Here is a 20,522-nt window from a genome sequence, read left to right as displayed (position 1 = left end):
CAGAGAAGTTGCTGCTGTACAAGGTGACGTTGACCACGTCACTGTATGGAGAGTGCTACGGGAGAACCAGTTGTTTCCGTACCATGTACACCGTGTGCAGGCACTATCAGCAGCTGATTGGCCTCTACGGGTACACTTCTGCGAACGGTTCATCCAACAATGTGTCAATCCTCATTTCAGTGCAAATGTTCTCTTTACGGATGAGACTTCATTCCAACGTGATCAAATTGTAGATTTTCACAATCAACATGTGTGGGCTGACGAGAATCCACATGCAATTGTGCAATCACGTCATCAACACAGATTTTCTGTGAACATTTGGGCAGGCGGTGATATCTTGATTGGGCTCCTTGTTCTTCCACCTACGCTCAATGGAGCACGTTATCATGATTTCATATGGGATACTCTACCTGTGCTGCTAGAACATGTGCCTTTACAAGTACGACACAACATGTGGTTCATGCGCGATGGAGCTCCTGCACATTTCAGTCGAAGTGTTCGTATGCTTCTCAACAACAGATTCGGTGACCGATGGATTGGTAGAGGCAGACCAATTCCATGGCCTCCATGCTCTCCTGACCTCAACCCTCTTGACGTTCATTTATGGGGGCATTTGAAAGCTCTTGTCTACGCAACCCCGGTACCAAATGTAGACTGTTCGTGCTCGTATTGTGGATGGCTGTGATACAATAAGCCATTCTCCAGGCCTGCATCAACGCATCAGGGATTCCATGCGACGGAGGGTGGATGCATGTATCCTCACTAACGGAGGACATTTTGAACATTACCTGTAACAAAGTGTTTGAAGTCACGCTGGTACATTCTGTTGCTGTGTGTTTCCATTCCATGATTAATATGATTTGAAGAGAAGTAATAAAATGGAGAGTAAGCGTTTCCGGACACATGTCCACATCACATATTTTCTTTCTTTGTGTGTGAGGAATATTTTCTGAAAGTTTGGCCATACCTTTTTGTAATACCCTGTTTAACACATTAACTCATGTGTGAAGTAATCAGACTCTTGAAGTTGTGTTATACATTTGCGTTTAAGTCTATAAATAAGGTTTACTCATGGAAAGTATTCCTGTAGTAGTTGATGTTAGAGCTGCACCTTTTTTTAGATTGAAGTCTGCTGACAGGTATACAGAATTAAAGGAAGTCCCTCTAACTAAGGACTCACCTTCAGAGGAGGTCGGGTATCCAAGTAGAGAAGGAATTAGCATATTTCATCAAAATTTAAGAGGTGTTAGGGATGAAGTTAGTGAACTGTTTATAGATGTTGACTCTGACATTATTGGTATATCGAAGCACCAGTAATTTGACAATTCAGAGTCCTCCTTTACCAGGATGTAGATTAGTTGGCTGTTTTTCAAGGAGTTCCTCATGGAGTGGGGGAGTGGCCATGTATGTAAAAAAAAAAAAAAAAACAGTATTCCGTTTGAGCTCATAGATGTGTCATGGCACTGAACTGAACATATATTTGAATGTTGTGCATTGGCAGTTGAATTTAATGAAATTAAACTTCTAATTGCTGTTGTTTATAGCTCCCCTAACTCTGATTTTAGATCATTTCTTGGTTCACTTTATAGGAAATACCAAAAATTAGTTATATGTGGTGAGTTCAGTATTAAATTTGCACATGATTGTGCAAGAAAAAGAATGTATGTAGATCTCCTAAACTAATATGATCTGATGCAGACTGTGTTTTTTCCAACTAGGGTGCAGGGGAACAGTAGCACAGTCACAGACAATATTTTTATTCATTCTCTATTATTAGATGGGCATTCTGTTAGTTAAAGGGTCAATGGTTTTTCAGACCATGATGCACAAATTTTAACAGTAAAAGGCTTTTGTACTCAAACAAATGTCACATATAATTACAAACTATGTAGGGAAGCCAAGGCAATGGAAATAGAGGGCTTTTTAAACCTCATTAAGGAACAAGAATGGCAGGATATTTATAGTGCCGATAACATAGATGAAAAATATAATGCTTTCCTTAACGAATTTCTCATGCTCTTTGAGAGTTGCTTTCCATTAGAACATTGTGAATGCGGTAGTAGCAGCAAAAGGCAACCTGGGGGGCTGACTAGTGGGATAAAGTTACCATATATAACAAAGCTGGAATTATATCAAAATGTTAGAAGTAGTCACAATCGAGCTACAGTAGCCCATTACAAACAGTATAGTAAGGTGCTGAAGAATGTTATTAGCAAGGCAAAGAGTATGTGGTATGCAAATAGAATAGGTAAATCGCAGGACAAAATTAAAACCACATAGTCAGCAGCACAAGATCGGCAATATAAAGTCATTTTGTAGTAAAAATATTTCTGTTACTGATAAGTCAGATATATGTACAGTATTTAACAGTCACTTTCTGAGCATTGTTGGTGAATTAAATAATAACTTGGTTTCTATAGAGAATCGTGTAACTCTCTCGTAAAATGCATTTCTGAGATTGATGTCTGAAATACTCCTCTTTGATACTGTCAAGGGGGAGATTGAGCCAATAATGAAATCACTGAAGACTAAGGACATTCATGGATATGGAGTGTTTCCTCATCACTAAACACTAAGTGTGGAGATAACTGTCACCCTCCATGTTTCAAGAATGAAATTACAGAACTGCACACGTTGTTGCTTATCACCTTCACTAAGAGCTTGCAGTAGTTGAATTTTGTACGGTTTCACGTGTAGACATTGACACAACACATGCCAGACGGACATCAGGGGCATGTCGAGCTGCACGGCGATCAGGTTTCTGTCGACTCTTTGTGAAACTATCGCGGATGCATTCGACATCTGTGTCAGATACTCGGGGATGGCCCAGCGATTTGCTTCACACAAACAACCTGTTTCTCAGAACTGTAGGTGCCACTGTCTAATGCTTCTTGCCGTATGAGGATCCACACCGTACCTAGTATGAAAGTCACTCTGAACAGTTATTACTGACCTGCACTGTGTAAAACATAGAACACGAAACACTTTCTGTTGTCCCGAAATCATTTTTACTAGAACTGACGTGGACGCACACTGCTGCTACCTAGCGGGAACCGTGAGAAACATCAGAGTTGTTCACACACATACCTCAAATGACATAATAGTTACGATATTTTTAAATCGAATGATTCTTTTTGATATACCCTCTATAAGTGGATATTGGTATTTAATTGAAAATTACAAAACAATGAAAGATGTCGTATCACATGACTTGTAAATATGCTCAGAATTATACAAAATGCAAGTCAGAGGAAAGTTCGTGTCAAAACAAATCCAAAAAGTCCACTGATAAGCAAATGTGAGAACTACAGCAGTGTTGAAATTGAAATGGAAATTGAAATGTAGGTGACCCAGGGACCACCTATATTTGTAGCATGTACGGGTCGTGTACAGATGCTGTTGGAAGGCAATACAGGAAACAGTGATAATATAGACATAGGTGGCAACACAACTTTGGCAGACAAGTATGTATCACAACCACCAATTATCACTAGGCTGCCAGCCAATACTATGTGCAACAAACTTGTGATTTATCTATTCTCTAAGTGTCAGGGTGTTAAACATATTGATAATTAAATTACATTTTAATACAAAACTCTCGTTACGATTTTATCCCGGCATTTTCACAAAAATCCACGGCACGTATGCAAAATGTGCTCACAGAACTGTTTTGGACAGGTCACTGTGGCTCAGCTAAACCCGTGACCAACCATTTGTGCTGCTCTTCTTTGCATATATTCAGTATCTTGTTGGTGGTATTCGATTATGGGTCCCACACACTCAAATAAACTGAAATCTGCCACCTGCACATAGGCCCGATTTTTATGTTCATTTCTATAAAAGCTCAGGCTTTCAGTTTTGGACTCTCGAAATTTTATCCCATATTTGACTAGCGGTACTTCGGTCTCAGGGAAGCTGGGTTGACTGCGAAGCCCTCTGAGGTCGTGTCGGCACGAAAAGAGATTTCTTCGTGGGGCACGTCGTGTCTGCCAAAGGGCTGAAGGTCAACCGAGCTAGAACACGGGCAGTTTACAAGTTCCGAATACCGTGGAAGAAAAAAAGACATAACTCGTGTTATTGGAATGGTAATTTTTCTAGGAAATTCCTACCAAACTTTGCACAAACTGCTGCTCTCCTGAACTGACTTCATTGTGAGCAGTGTTCCAAGCATTTAGATGTGCCTCTAGTAATGCCCTTGTTGGGTATTTCTAATTCCAACTTCCTGGCAGATTAAAACTGTGTGCCCGACCGAGACTCGAACTCGGGACCTTTGCCTTTCGCGGGCAAGTGCTCTACCACCTGAGCTACCGAAGCACGACTCACGCCCGGTACTCACAGCTTTACTTCTGCCAGTATCTCGTCTCCTACCTTCCAAACTTTACAGAAGCTCTCCTGTGAACCTTGCAGAACTAGCACTCCTGAAAGAAAGGATATTGCGGCAACATGGCTTAGCCACAGCCAGGGGGGTTGTTTCTACGCAGTGTACTGTTGCGATTGCAAAATGCGAATTTAAGCTTAAAATTAGAAAAATGTTCTTTTGCTCAATCACAAGTGCAGTATTTAGGTCATGTCATAAGTTCCAGCGGAGTCAAGCCAGATCCACGATTAACTGTAGCAGTAGACACTTTTCCTATTCCAACAAATTTAAAGGAATTACAATCCTTTCTTAGTCTTGCAAATTATTACCGCTGTTTTCTTAAAGATTATGCTACTATTACCAAACCTCTTACTAGAGTGTTGAAAAAGGATACTCCTTGTGTGGACCGCCTTTCAAACAGTGAAAACTATTTTAACTAGTTCACCTCTAGTTGTTTACCCAGACTTCGCTGAACCTTTTATCTTGTGACGCATGTGGTTTTGCTGTAGGATGTGTCCTAAGGCAAGTGCAAGATGGTGAGAAAAAAACCCGTTGGCTATGCCTCTCGTGAACTGAACAAAGCAGAAACTTATTACAGTATTACAGAAAAGGAATTGCTTGCCCTTCTTTTTGGAATTAATTGTTTTAGATGTTACCTTTATGGTCGCAAGTTTACAGTTCTTATCGATCACCCTGTTCCGCAGTGGTTATTGAATCTTAAGGACCCTAGCAGCAAACTTATGCGCTGGGCGATGAAATTGTCAGAATATGATTTTGAAGTTCGGCACAAGACTGGTTGGTTGCTTCAAAATGTTGATGCGTTAATTAGAAATGTGCGTGTCATTCAATCAGATGAGGTATCAATTGAAGAGTTAAAAGAAGCACAGCAGGTGGACGTTCAATGTCAAAGATACGCCACCTTGGCAGAATTTGAAGTAATAGACGACCTTTTGTATCGAAAAAGTCCCCATGGAAATCATTTGGTAATACCGGAATGCTGAGTGTGCGCTGACATGAAACTTCTCGGCAGATTCGCAGAAGAGCTTCTGTGAAGTTTGGAAGGTAGGAGACTAGGTACTGGCAGAATTAAAAGCTATGACGGCAGGTCCTGAATTGTGCTTGGTAGCTCAGATGGTAGAGCACTTGCCCGCGAAAGGCAAAGGTCCCAAGTTCGAGTCTCGGTCCGGCGCACAGTTTTAATCTGCCAGGAAGTTTCATATCAGCGCACACTCCGCTGCAGAGTGAAAATCTCATTCTGGAAACATCCTCCAGGCTGTGGCCAGGAAGTTTCATATCAGCCCACACTCCGCTGCAGAGTGAAAATCTCATTCTGGATTTCTAATTCCAGTTTGCCATTTTTCATGCAAACTGAAGCATCCGGTTCCGGTGTCACGGCAGTTCTCCTGCGAGAACGAGGGGGAGAATGTAGGCCTGTAGCTTATGCCTCGAGGGCATTATCAGGACCTGTGACTCATTACTCTGTGAATGAGCCTGAAGCGTTGGTGGTTTTGTACATGTTAGAAAAGTTTAGGTTTTAGCCTGAACATAGAAAATTCCATCAGAAGTTAATAATTCTTAAAATCATTATTGAAAAAAGTATGATATGATTAGATAATTTGAAATAGTGACGTCTCAAGTTAAGAATTGCGTGCTGGTGGTAAGCAGTTTTGATCATATCCGGACTATTATCAAACCACATCTGTGGATCACAAAGAATGGCATCCTTCTCCCATTACATCTCTGGCACGCCACATTCCTCACCACCGACTTGACTCGTCTCCGTGGCAATGGCTGTCATCTCTGTGCTTATCTTTGCTTCCACAACACAGTCTGAACTTTCACATAATGCCCGTAGGTGATAGTTTAGTGTCCTTACAACTAATTCTGTTCTGTTTTTGTGCACATTTGTAATTACCTTTTGCAAATGTAAATTAATTACTACAAGACCCAGTTTACATTTATGTAAACCTTTATATCATATTTTATTTGTATCTATATAATAGAGGTAAACATTCCACATGGGAAAAATATATCTAAAAACAAAGGTGATGTGACTTACCAAACGAAAGCGCTGGCACGTCGATACACACAAACATACACACAAAATTCTAGCTTTCGCAACCAACGGTTGCTTCGTCAGGAAAGAGGGAAAGACGAAAGGATGTGGGTTTTAAGGGAGAGGGTAAGGAGTCATTCGAATCCCGGGAGCGGAAAGACTTACCTTAGGGGGAAAAAAGGACGGGTATACACTTTGAATATGTCTGCTTGTGTGTGTGTGTGTGTGTGTGTGTGTGTGTGTGTGTGTGTGTGCGCGCGTGCGCGAGTGTATACCCGTCCTTTTTCCCCCTAAGGTAAGTCTTTCTGCTCCCGGGATTGGAATGACTCCCTTAAAACCCACATCCTTTCGTCTTTCCCTCTCCTTCCCTCTTTCCTGACGAAGCAACTGTTGGTTGTGAAAGCTAGAATTTTGTGTGTATGTTTGTGTTTGTTTGCGTGTCTATCGACGTGCCAGCGCTTTTATTTGTATCTAGATTGATATTTTAAGTTCTCACATATGTTACCATTGTATGTTATGCCGTGTCGGCTCTCAGTGCAGTGATGCAGCAGGTGAGGGGTTGGAGCTTCTCCTTCGTAACGCATAGCTTTTTCACGCTCTTTATCAGTTACCGTAGGTGTCTTCAGACACTTGTCAGTGCTCGACTCATCGTCTCTGCGTATCACCTAATGGTATACAAACCTTTTTGTTTTATTATTATTGTGTATCCGTATTTTATCATGTAGGTAAATTGTATAATACTGGTACCTGTTCCTCTGTAAAGGTTATTATTTGTTGCGTTCGTGAGACACGGTCTGGTGATCTATATACAGGGTGTTACAAAAAGGTATGGCCAAACTTTCAGGAAACATTCCTCACACACAAAGAAAGAAAATATGTTTGTGGACATGTGTCTGGAAACGCTTACTTTCCATGTTAGAGCTCATTTTATTACTTCTCTTCAAATCACATTAATCATGCAATGGAAACACACAGCAACAGAACGTACCAGCGTGACTTCAAACACTTTGTTACAGAAAATGTTCAAAATGTCCTCCGTTAGCGAGGATACATGCATCCACCCTCAGTCGCATGGAATCCCTGATGCAGCCCTGGAGAATGGCGTATTGTATCACAACCGTCCACAATACGAGCACGAAGAGTCTCTACCCGGGGTTGCTTAGACAAGAGCTTTCAAATGCCCCCATAAACGAAAGTCAAGAGGGTTGAGGTCAGGAGAGCATGGAGGCCACGGAATTGGTCCGCCTCTACCAATCCATCGGTCACCGAATCTGTTGTTGAGAAGCGTACGAACACTTCGACTGAAATGTGCAGGAGCTCCATCGTGCATGAACCACATGTTGTGTCGTACTTGTAAAGGCACATGTTCTAGCAGCACAGGTAGAGTATCCCGTATGAAATCATGATAATGTGCTCCATTGAGCATAGGTGGAAGAACATGGGGCCCAATCAAGATATCACCAACAATGCCCAAACGTTGTTGATGACGTGATTGCACAATTGCGTGCGGATTCCCGTCAGCCCACACATGTCGATTGTGAAAATTTACAATTTGATCATCAGAATTGAGGAAGTACATTACATACTGATGAAACTAAAATGTGCTCTAACATGGAAATTAAGCGTTTCCGGACACATGTCCCCATAACATCTTTTCATTATTTGTGTGTGAGGAATGTTTCCTTACAGTTTGGCAGTACCTTTTTGTAACACCCTGTACAATCGAGACCCGTTACTGTTGACACGATTTTCAAGTTTTAATAAAAAAAAAAAAAAAAAAAAAAAAAAAAAATTGTTATCAAGACCGATTACTACTCCAAATTCGTGAGAAGTGTCAGTGAGTCTTCCAGTTACCCATCAACCTCTGTGCCTCCGGTTCGCAGGCTGGCCTACTTCGAGCGGCAATACACATTCCTGACGCAGCGGCAACTGGTGTCGGAGGCGATGTCGCACTACGTGGGGCAGACATTGAAACAGATATACGTGCTGGTGCTAGGGCTGGACGTGCTGGGAAACCCGTACGGCCTCGTCGTGGGGCTCACGCAGGGTGTCGAAGACCTCTTCTACGAGCCCTTCCAGGTCAGCACCGGCCTCTGTACTGTACAAAACTTTAGCTTAGCCAGTATTGTAGCATATCTGTGATCGAGCCAGCTTCGGGACTTTCCAGCAGATAGACCTCGACAAGCTATTATTGGTGAAATCTGTACGTGTGAAGCTAGTTTTTGGTGTATTCCAAAGGAGTGTTATACAGCCATTACTGTTTGATATATACACTGACAGAAAAAAAATCAGAACACCAAAATATAATTAATCTAGAGTAATGAACTTTTGGGAATACATTTGTCTAGGTAACATTGTGAGATTTGTTTGTAAGTGCAAGATAAGTTGTTGCAGATGTGAAGTGCTGCTTCATTAGGAAGCAGTGTAACCACCAAATTGTTGAATGCAAGTACACAGATGTGTATGCATTGTGTTATGCAGATGCTGGATGTCAGTTTGTGGTATGGAGTTTGGTGCCTGTCGGACTCGGTCACTCAATACAGGGGTGGCTAATGCCAATTGTGGACAGTGCCGGAGTTGTCATCCGACGGTGTCCCGTATTTGCTCGATCGGAGACAGATCTCGTGATTGAGCAGTCCGATGCAATGTGTCGATGTGCTGTAGAATGTGTCGGGTTACACCGGCAGTATATGGGGGAGTGTTATGATGTTGGAAAACACACCCTGGAATGCTGTTCGTGAAAGGCAGCACAGCAGGTCAAATCACTAGATTGATGTACAAATTTCCAGTTGGGGTGCACGGGATAATAACAAGAGTGCTGTTGCTGTCGTACGAAATCGCGCACTTGACTGTAACTCCACGTGTATGTCCAGTGTGTGTAACACACCTACAATTTGGTTGCAGGCCCTCGACTGGCCGCCTCCTAACCGACATGTGGCCTCACTGGCATCGAGGCAGAAGCAGCTTTCATCAGAAAACACAACAGACCTCCATCCTGCCCTGCAATGGGCTCTCATGTGACATCAGTGAAGTCGCAAATGGTGGTCGGTGGTGGTGATTCGAATGCACACTACAGTACATCTGGTACAGAGAGCTATCCTCGAAGTAACCAGTTTGTAACAATTTGTTGTGTCACTGTGGTGCCAACTGCTGCTCAAATTGCTGCTGCAGATGCAGTACAATGCGCAAAAGCTGTACGCCGAACACTTCTTGCGACCGTACATTCTTGCGGCCGACACTGCCAGCAATCATTTACAGTGGCTGTATTTCTGCCAAGTCTTTTTGCAGTATTACAGAAGGGACATCCAGCTTCTCATAGCCCTGTTACATGACGTGTTCCAACTCGGTGAGGTGTTGATAATGACGTCGTTGTCGCTTGAAGGAATTCTTGACTAACATCGACTCGCCGTCTCCAATCTCAAAGGTAACTAATGCTCACAACCGTTACATTGTGTACAAAGGATGTTCAAAAAGTTTTGCACAGTCATCTCTATTTTTTTTATTTTTTGCAGGAGGAGAATGAAATTTTTTGTGAACGTACTTGGAACATTTAGCTATACATCGAGCCTACTCGTGTTGCCTCCATCAGCTGTGACGCATCTGGCCCAACGTTCTTTTCGTGATGGAAATGCCCTCTGGTAAAATTCTGGGGATTGACTTTTACACCATAGCTCAACACAGGAAATAAGGTCTTCCTCACTATCAAATGTTTTATTGCACAGGTGGGCCTTCAGACGACCAAAGAGGTAAAAATCAGACGGAGCCGAATCTGGACAGTAGGAAGATGGGGAACAATTTTCCAAGCCATTTTCTTGATATTTCTCATGTGTCTAAGGGCTGTATGGGCTTTTGCATTGTCGTGGTGTAGTCTGATGAGACTCTGAAGCTGTGGTTGTGGGTCTCGATGGCACGTCGCAACTTGTCCAATGACAAACAGTAACGGTCCTGGTTAATTGTGGAGCTAGGTTCCAAATAGTCAATGAAAATGACACCACACTGACCTCAGAAGAAGGAGGCCATCACCTTTTGGCCTGCTGTTTGTGAAAGTCTGGGTTTCTTCTTCCAAGGGGAACCTGCATGACGCCACTCCACAGATTGGGTTTGCTCTCAGGTTCGGACAAAACAACCGTGTTTCATCCTGGGTAATGACACTGTTTCCACTCTTCAGTTAAGGTCTTCACAAGACCCTCACACACATTCTTCCTCATTGTTTTCATTTCTCTTGTCAATAATCTAGGCATCCAACGTGCACTGATTTTTCTGTACCCTATTGACTGTACCAGTGATACCACATTACCCAATGACAAACGAGTCATTTCAGCAAGCTCTCGTGTAGTCACACATCTGTCATTTTGGATTATTTGATCAATGGTCTCCTTATTCACATCACTCACTGCCGTCGATGGTCTACCGCATCGTGGATTGTCCAGTAGAGAGAAATCGCCTTCTTTAAACCTCTGCAACCATCACTTGATACTGCTGTGATCCACTGTGTCCTCCCTGTAAACAGGGAGCAGCTTCCTGTGAATCGATGGGGCAGAGTCGTCGCCGGTCTCGAAGAGGAACTCCATCACCGACCGTTGTTGCAACCTGACAACTATTTCACGGTCCATTATGGCTCACCTGTGAACAAAAGAAAATACTTTTATATACCAACTTATAGCTAAATGTTCCAAGTATGAAATTTTTTGTGAACATTCTCCTCCTGCAAAAAATAAAAAAATTAGAGATGACTGTGCAAAACTTTTTGAATGCCCTTTGTATTTGAGGTAAATCTGATTTGCATTCTCATAGTGCTGCTACAAGTGCCACTCTTACGTGGCTGGTCTGAAATCTGAATAGACATCATGTTTCATATGTAGAAAGTGTTTGTGTCACACAACTCCTTTTTGGTGATGCAATATTTTTTCTGTCAGTGTATAAGTAATCTAGTGGTTCACGTCAGAAACTCCTGGAGACTGTTTTTAAACAATGCTGTTTTCTGGACAACATTTTTCAAAACTTTGATGCTATCTTTGTGAGTATCTAACCATAAATTTTTCCAGAACTCAAACAGTATTTCTTCAATCTCATAGACTCAACACACTAACTTGTGTAGTCATTTGGTTGTCACTCCTCCCAATGATTTTAGAAATTTCGAGAGAGTATTATCGATCCCTTCCACCTCATTTCTTCACAGATCTTCCAAACCTTTGTCAAACTCTGACTTTAATACTGGATCCTCTATATCTTCCTTATCAACTTCCATTTCCTCATATATCATATCGCCTGACAGTTCTTCACTCCTAGTAGAAGCCTTCAGTGTACTCATTCCACCTATCTGCTCTCTTCTCTTTCTTCGACAGTGTTTTCCCTCTTGTACTCTCAACGTTGATATAATTTTCCTGCTGCCCATTTCATTTCCCTGCACTTTCTACTAATTTTGTTCCTTAGTGACTTGTCTTGCTATATTTATATTTTCTCCTGAAAATGAAACAAGGGAAAATCCAGTATAAAATAATGACAAAATTATGAAAAGAGGAGTTGCTACTCGGCATACAGCGGAAATGCTGATTCACAGATAGAAACAATGAAAAGACTGTCAAACAAGTATGCTTTCAGCCCAAAATGACCTTCATCGCAAATGCTGCCCACGCGTGCATGACCACAGTCTCTTGCTGCCGAGGCCAGACTGTGTGTGTGTGTGTGTGTGTGTGTGTGTGTGTGTGTGTGTGCACTTATTTGACAGTCTTTTTGTTGTACCTATCTGCAACTCAGCATTTCCTCTTTATGGTCAGTAGAACTGACCTTTTCATAGTATTAAACAATGGAAAATCCAGGATGGAATGTAACAATACGAGAAATGGAAAGTTGCTACTCACCATATCGTGGAGCTGCTGAGCTGCGATAGGCACAGTAAAAAGATTCACACAAACATAGCTTTCGGCCATTAAGGCCTTTTTCAGCAGTAGACACACACACACACACACACACACACACACACACACAAGCACTTGAGAGAGAGAGAGAGAGAGAGAGAGAGAGAGAGAGAGAGAGTGTGTGTGTGTGTGTGTGTGTGTGTGTGTGTGTGTGGCAGCTCAGCATCTCTACTATATGGTGAGTAGCAACTCTCGTATTGTTACTTTTCATAGTATTGCTATTTCTCATGAAAATGTTAGTACTGCCATCTTTTGTTGAAAAATTTAAGTATTTCTTCTGTTACATGAGGATCCTCCACAATTACCTTCCACATACCTACATTTGTCCCACTTCTTTCATCTCCCGTTTTAGGTATATCAATTCCTCTTCAACTGAACTGCTTGCTGTGCTATTCAATATAACGCTGCCTATAGCCTCAGAGAATTTCAAATGCACTTCACCATGCTCACTATTCAATATTCCACTGCTTTTGGACATTGATTCTTCCGTAATATTCTCTTTAACTTCAGCATTCTCTCCTTCATTACTAAATAATGATCTGAGTTTATATCTGCTTCTGATATACCTCGCAATCCATACCCGATTTCAGAATCTCTGTCTTGCCGTGCTTTAATTCAGTGTATATCTTTCTATGTCTCAAGGGAGTTTATCAGTTTTCCCATTTTATTAGCACAGAAAAAGAGAAATGCTACCCTCGCCCACTGTGTGCAAAGTATAAAGGACTACTTGTTCTTGCTTGATCTAATATACATCTTTTTCACATCTGAAATGCTTTTTCTACAGGGAGCCATCCAAGGTCCAGGGGAGTTTGCCGAGGGTCTGGTTTTGGGTGTGCGCAGCCTGTTCGGACACACGGTTGGCGGGGCTGCAGGTGCCGTCTCCCGTATCACTGGTGCCATGGGTAAGTGACACTCGAACAGACTATGTTACCTCAGTGGCCCATGATATGTGACACGAAGTTATCACTCTGTTATCTTGTGGACTAAAAATCTAAGTGCCTGTCCTTGAAAAAAAGATAAAAAAGGCTGTTGAATCTATACTTGATGCACAATAATGTGCTATGAGAAATATTTGGAGAAAAATAAAACACTGAAAACTGTTTTTGTGGACATCGAGAAATCCTTTGACTGTGTATCACTCGGCTAGATATGGGAACATTTGAAGTTCCTGATCACATAAGAAATAGTCATCTTAGTATGTGTAGAGAGAAAGAAATGGCTTTCCTCCCAGGGAAGATTAATATTACAAGGAAATAATATACATTTTTACAGTTGTCGTTAAAGTTGAATTTACCACTCCTTCCCATATTTTCACACACCACGTAGCCAAGATTATAAATGGTGTCCAATAAAGTTTTCATTTTCTTTGAAGGTGGCAGATTTTGCCATTCTTCTGACAGTGATTATATGCTGTGTACAATTCTAATGAGCTATATGACTCTCTTAGCTGTGCTTTCTTCTTTTCTGTCACTGATTAATATTTGCACACTGGTTTTTTTATGCCTCAAACAAACAGTATTTCAAACTTTCTCGAAACATTTTTCAATAAAATGCACAAATTTTCTTTCTATGAAAATATGTGTGTATGTGTGTGTGTGTGTGTGTGTGTGTGTGTGTGTGTGTGTGTGTGTGTGATATACGGGGTGCGTCAGGAGAAAAGATACATGCTTTGATGGGTAATACTACTGGATGGGTGATACTACTGATAAATTAAGATACTGTTATGATATGGTTTGTTTAATTGTGTACGTTTCCTCACGGAAGGTGTTCAGACAGTCCACCGCCAACTTCAGTGCGTGTTGCTGCTCTTGTAGACAGGTGTCGTGGCACCGAGCAGAGCTCACTTTTGTATTCCTTTACCTGGGCACAATCGTGTAAAATATGAGCGAGAAGTTCCTCTCTCGCGTCCACTCTGTACGTGTAAACATCGCTCTTCCGCCACCCCCACAAACAGTAATCTGAGGGGGTAAGATCGGGTGACCTCTGTGGCCAAACAATGACCCCACGGTGACCGATCCCACGACCAGGATACGTTGTGTGGAGATACTGTGTCACTGCCTGTACAGCATGTGTAGGAACTCTGTCATGCTGAAAGTACAAACAAGCTCGTGTTGCCAAAGGGATGTCCATGTATTCTGGTAACACATTTTGAAGAAACTCGAGATACTATGTCCCAGTAAGATGGTTACCTAAAGCAACTGGACTGATGAGTTGGTCATCAATAATACCAAACCACTGAGAAACATCATCTAAAATTCATTTCCTCAGTAGTGTGCACATTTAAATTTGCCCACACACGAGAGATAAGCGCGTTGTCGATTCCATTGCGGGTAAATGTCGACTCGTCAGTGAACAAAATATGTGGACTTCATCGACCGTTGGCAATCGGCCACCGACAGAATTCGTGCCGGGCGGCAGCATCTACTTTGTGCAGATGTCGTACAGTCTGCCAATGAAAGGGATACAGACCGTGCTCGTGTACTGTGCATTTCACTCGTGTTTGTAGAATACCGAGCTGCACAACAATTCTTATAGAGCTAGTAGTAGGGTTGTGTTCCACTACTCGAAGAACATTTTCAACTTCATTAAGAGTTTGTCGTCTGGGACGTTCAGAGGCAACATTTAATGCCGAGAAGTGTACCACGCTCACGCAATTCGTGAAACACCCTGCGATCTGGCAATCTGGGATCCGGAAATCTATGTCGGTATTATCGCACAGCAGCTCCAGAATTCCCATCGGACAAACCGTAGACAAACACCGAGTCGGCATACTCTGCGTGTGTGAAGATCCGTGGCATTTTCACTACACAAAACTGTGTTCGTCGTTCTCGTAATAACACTGTAGTGCACTACGACAGGCACTGTCTGACTGAGACTCGAGGTAAACAACTGCACCGTGCACGAGTGAACTGTGTACTGACACGGTCAGTAAGGATGGTGCCACGTGTTTCCCATTACTAGTTCTTTTCATCGGTTTACCCGGAAACAATAAGAAAAGGGCATAAGTTTATCAGGAGTTTTTTGTTCAGAATCACCACTCAAAGCATGTACCTTTCCTCCTGACTCATCCTGTATATGCATGTTCGAGATGGATGATAGACATTAGATATAGCTTTTCAAATAATGACTTGCGTGTTGTTTTTTTAGCTCCCACTAGGGCCCAGATGATTTTTTTTTATTTTATTTATTTATTTATTTTTTCGACTAAACTCTTTGAATTGGTTAGTTTTCCCAAACCCCTCCCCCACCCCCCCCTCCTCCCCAAAAAAATTAATCTGTACTTAACTACTGAAACAATGTATGCATAATATACTTTTTTTTTTTTTTTTTTTTTTTTTTTTTTTTTTGTTTTTTTTTTTTTTTTTTACAATTAAATCAGTGATGCTATATAAGACATTGCTGGGTAGTTTCCAGAGTGCAGACATGGATTAAAATTAGGAAAGTAAAAAAGATGTGCGTACTGGTAAGGTATTAATGAACAGAGAGTAAGGACGAAGCATAAGACAGTGTCCCACTTACAATTTTGACCTTGACAACATAAATGCATATAGATGCTGCTGTGATTATATTTCAGTGTGAACATTCAGAAATGTTACTCCACAGGGAAAGGGATAGCAGCACTAACGTTCGACAAGGAGTACCAGCGTAAGAGGCGTGAGGCGTTGCAGCAGCGGGCACCCAACGTGCAGACGGGCCTGGCACAGAGCGGCAAGGGCCTGGTCATGGTACGTCTCTCTCTCTCTCTCTCTCTCTCTCTCTCTCTCTCTCTCTCACACACACACACACACACACACCTCAATAACAACTGAACTCTCAATAGTGACCCCCACCTTGTTTCATGGTTCTATACGGCATGATCCACTCAAATGTTTAAGCAAAAATATCTCTGGAACAACAATAGATATTGAAAACAGACTTTCAGCGATGGAATATAAGATTGAGGCTCGTGAAAGTAAATACTATAAGGCATTCTAAAACATAAGCAAATATTAGTTTCAACACAAAATTGTTTTTTTTAAAATGGATACCATTAATTATTTCTTACGGCATCAATAACGTAAAGAATCACAAATAGAATGGTGTCGGTTTGCATCACAATATGTCACTTGCCATCCGAGAAATTCCAAAGTGAAGTTGAAACTTGAAATAAATGAGACTTGCCACTGTTGCACACCCTGAGATACAAGCACGAGTCCCAAGTTGCTTATAATTGCAATGTGATTGACATACTACAATGCAACAAAAGCTGTACTTATTCCTGTTTTCAATGTTATTCAGTGGACTGGAAACAAAACAGATATCCAGTCACACAACTACCCTTTACCCCATGAAATGTTTTTTACTCTCTCCCTGTGTGTTTGGAGCCAAGTCAGAAGACACTCATTTGATGTGTCGCTCGATGTATCGTGTTAATTTACCTTTATTGTGACTCGGTCACTGTTAATGATCTTCTTTATGTGGTGGTCCTGCAAAGCAGATCTCTGTAGAACTGTGCTTAGCATGGAAAGACTTGAACTCTCTTCCTTTGCAGCTGTTATTGGTGGAAGGAAAAACAATCAATGACTTCATCATTTCATCATTGGCTGACTGGTATTTGTTCCAGTGGATATACAGATCGCACTTTCTTTGTAACTTGGAGCAGATATAAATTAAATATAACATCCACCTCAAAAGCTCGTCAAGAAGTAAGTGACATTTCATTTTTGAGCTTCCTCTGTTTGTTGCTGTTTCCCTTCTTTGAGAGTCTGTCAGCTCCTCGACAGTCGAGACACCACCAGACTGCGATCTTCACCCACAGCAGGTGAAGATGTCTACTCGCCATCGTGCTGTGCCAGTTACTCGAATTGCACACTTCTCCCTTGAAACACTGCAGAAATTTGAAACACAATGATTGCCCACAGTATGTGTTTTGTGACTTATTCCCTACCTAATACTACTTTACTGTTTTGTCACAATCATCTTTCCTTCTCATAAATAGACTGTGGGAAATGTCGTTTGCCTAAGTGGCATGTAATGCTTAACCCTCTGTTCCCTGGCTGTTGATATTTGGTTTTTTGCTATCAATATGTCCATTATAGTATTGCAGTATATCAATAAAGCACAAACATGCAAATCCTTTCTTTATTTTTTATTGTGCGTGACTGGACATGTGTGTTGTTTCCAGTCCACTTAAATAGCAGTGTAAATAGCATTTGTTGCATCGTAGTATTTCAATCACATTGTGATTATAAGCAACGTGGGGTTCACGCTTGCATCTCGGGATGCACAATAATGGCACGTTTCATTTATCTTAAACATTGACTTCGCTGTGCAATTTCTCAGGATGTAATTGATGTATTGTGATGCAATCAATGCCATTCTTTTTGTGATTTCTCATGTTATTGATAGCATTAGAAATGGTATAGTGTGCCCATTTAAAAAAATAAAAAAATCATAAGTTTGCATTGAAATAATAATTGCTGACATTTTAGAATGTCTCATAGTGTTTACTTTCACGAGTCCCTGCCTTACTTTCATACATGTGAAAGTCGATTTTCAATATCTGATGTTGTTCCAGAGATATTTGCACTGAAACATTTAAGAGGTACACCCTGTATATATGATCTAAGTTGAAGGATATTTATGCTAATGATTCAGAAGTTGTTATAAGAAGACTTTTTCACACAATTTATGCTAAGATAATCTGCATTAATAAAGTAATGTAATTAACACACATTCAGTGGTATCTGTATTAGTTATCCAGCTCTTGGTTATTTGCAGAGAATTTAAGCTGTATCCATACGTATTATTATTATTATTTTTTTTACAGTAGCATTAAAATCTTTAAATAAGAAAAAAAACCTTCCATGTGATTGCATATTAGGTAAAATAAAACACGGTTATGTAACAAGGAAACTAAGTCCTTTAAATCTGTACATGTTGGTCAGCAAAAGATTATTAGTTATTTGAAATTTTTAAGACACATTAGACTTAAATTTTAAAGCTCTTGCTCTTCTGTACAGAAAAAATTCACTTGAAAACTAAATGTAGAGTAGGAAACAGAAAACTAAAACTTTTGTATACTTAAAAGAAGTTGGGAAAGAAAGCCTGTGAATTTGTTTGGATATTTAGTACGTAATTGTTGTCAGAAACTAAATTGAAAGGAAAATTAACATTTATTTATAGCAGAGAATATTAGAGAAGTTCCTTATTTGTACATTTCACATTATTTCATTTTGTATTTCTCTAGTATATGTAGATGTGCAATGCACATGTCAAAAACAAAATATAAAATGTTTTACAAATGTAAAAATTATTTTCAAAAGATGTACCTCGAAGTACCATTTACAGGATTTCTCATTCTACTGATGAGAGGGTAATTTTACCATGATTGTGACAGATGGTGGACTAGTGGTTTGGAAACTTTGCAAAGACTTATAAATCACAAACTAGTTCCATACACAGTGTGGTAAGGAAGAGAGTTGTCAGAATTGCACACAGATGCTAAAAAACATCACCTCTCTTCTTCCACTGCCCAAGAGAAGGAACCTTTGTCCTTAACACAATGTTCGTAAAGCATTTGTTTACTCTGAATTCTTGACTAACACACACAAGAAGAGATGTGAGTGCAGCCTACGTGTCCCATTTTGAGGCTGTGTTTCTCTGTAGCCAGCCCAAAGTCCGAAAATAGTCGTGCTGCAGCATCTAAATATGTGAAGAAATGAAAGTTACTTGTACAAAAGTAGGCAACGTGCTATAAATTGGTTAAAAAGATGGACAACTTTGACAGTGCACAACACTTACATCTCTTCTGGTGTATCTCAGTCAAGAATTCAGAGTAAACTAATGCTTTATGGACATTGCATGAAGGACAAAGGTTTTTTTTTTATTGGGCTCTGAAAGAAATAAGACAATATCTTTTTCCGGCTGTGTAATGCCGATCGTGCTCTTACTTGACAGACTGTATCAGTGTAAGATAAAACAGTTGCTTTCCTTTTGCAGGGTGTAGTTGATGGAGTGACCGGTGTGTTTACCAAACCCATCTCGGGAGCCAGGGAGGAAGGCGTAGAAGGTTTCTTCAAGGGTGTCGGCAAGGGCATGGTCGGCCTGGTCACGAGACCCACAGCCGGTGTCATCGATTTTGCCAGTGGCTCACTAGATGCTGTCAAGCGGTGAGTGTGTGGCAGTTAATTCCTAAGCAGTTCTGGTTATTTCATAACATATCCACTGCCAAGTTTAAAGTTCATTTCCGATAGGTGAGGATCTAGACCTCAGTTGTGGGAAGGGGAGGGTAGCAGTTTTTGACTTAACCTCCTACCACCAACACCACTAACCTGCAAATAAACAAATAGAAGTGTGTGTGTGTGTGTGTGTGTGTGTGTGTGTGTGTGTGTGTGTGAGAGAGAGTAATCATCACACTACATTTAATGTCCCACAGATGCCTAGGATTATGACAGTAACAACAAAAATTTATAATGATAACATAAAATCATAACAATCAATGGCCAATGGCTAGTACAGTGAGTCTACTGTCTGGGGGAGGGGGGGGGAGAGTCACAACCACAGGACATCCCCTGCCCCTTGGACTATTTATTTGTAATGCTCCTGAGACAGAAAGCTGGAAATACATATGTTCTGAAGTAGAATAGTTTCTATAATAATTGTATTTACATGTGACGTACTGTATGTGACTTTTGACAAGTTTTGTATTCATAGTACTATGTAATGGTTAAATTTTCTAAAAGTAGTTTATGTACGAGGGTTGAATGAAAAGTAATGCCCCCACCTTCATTAATTGGGTTTGGATGGGAATATTTTAATAAATGAAATGCAGAAGTAAACCTTAGAATGTGATCTTCAATTACCAATATTCACTTTTCCACATAATCACCAGCCAATTGGATACATTTCTGCCAACAATGAACAAGTTTTCTGAAACTGTCACGGAAGTAGTCATCACTCACACCCTTACAGTTCTCTCAACATCTTCAGAAACGTAATGATGTCCCCATAGATTGTCTTTCATTATTGGGAACAGATGGAAGTTAGACGGTGCTAAATCTGGACTGCATGGAGGATGCTGTACGGTGGTGAGATTCAGTCTCTGAAGTTCTGCTGTGGTGGCATGAGAAGTGTGTGGTTTGGCATTCTTGTTTCAGAGTTCGCAGCATTGTTATGTAATGCTACGAATTTGTTGTTGTTCCACGATGAA

At 40.9% G+C, this 20,522-nt stretch overlaps 1 protein-coding gene across 1 annotated transcript in view; it reads left to right on the top strand.

Moving 5' to 3' along the window:
* Nucleotides 1-20,522, top strand: part of LOC124552247 (vacuolar protein sorting-associated protein 13-like) — a 494,948-nt gene that overhangs the window by 438,307 nt on the left and 36,119 nt on the right. The window contains exons 56-59 of the mRNA XM_047126529.1: nucleotides 8,297-8,492; nucleotides 13,116-13,233; nucleotides 15,935-16,056; nucleotides 19,313-19,482. Coding sequence (XP_046982485.1) covers nucleotides 8,297-8,492; nucleotides 13,116-13,233; nucleotides 15,935-16,056; nucleotides 19,313-19,482 — 606 coding nt within the window. The remainder of the gene's footprint in view (nucleotides 1-8,296; nucleotides 8,493-13,115; nucleotides 13,234-15,934; nucleotides 16,057-19,312; nucleotides 19,483-20,522) is intronic.

This window comes from Schistocerca americana, chromosome 10 (assembly GCF_021461395.2).
Source record: "Schistocerca americana isolate TAMUIC-IGC-003095 chromosome 10, iqSchAmer2.1, whole genome shotgun sequence".
In the NCBI taxonomy this organism is placed as follows: domain Eukaryota; kingdom Metazoa; phylum Arthropoda; class Insecta; order Orthoptera; family Acrididae; genus Schistocerca; species Schistocerca americana.
This window is presented reverse-complemented; position numbering and strand designations above follow the sequence as displayed.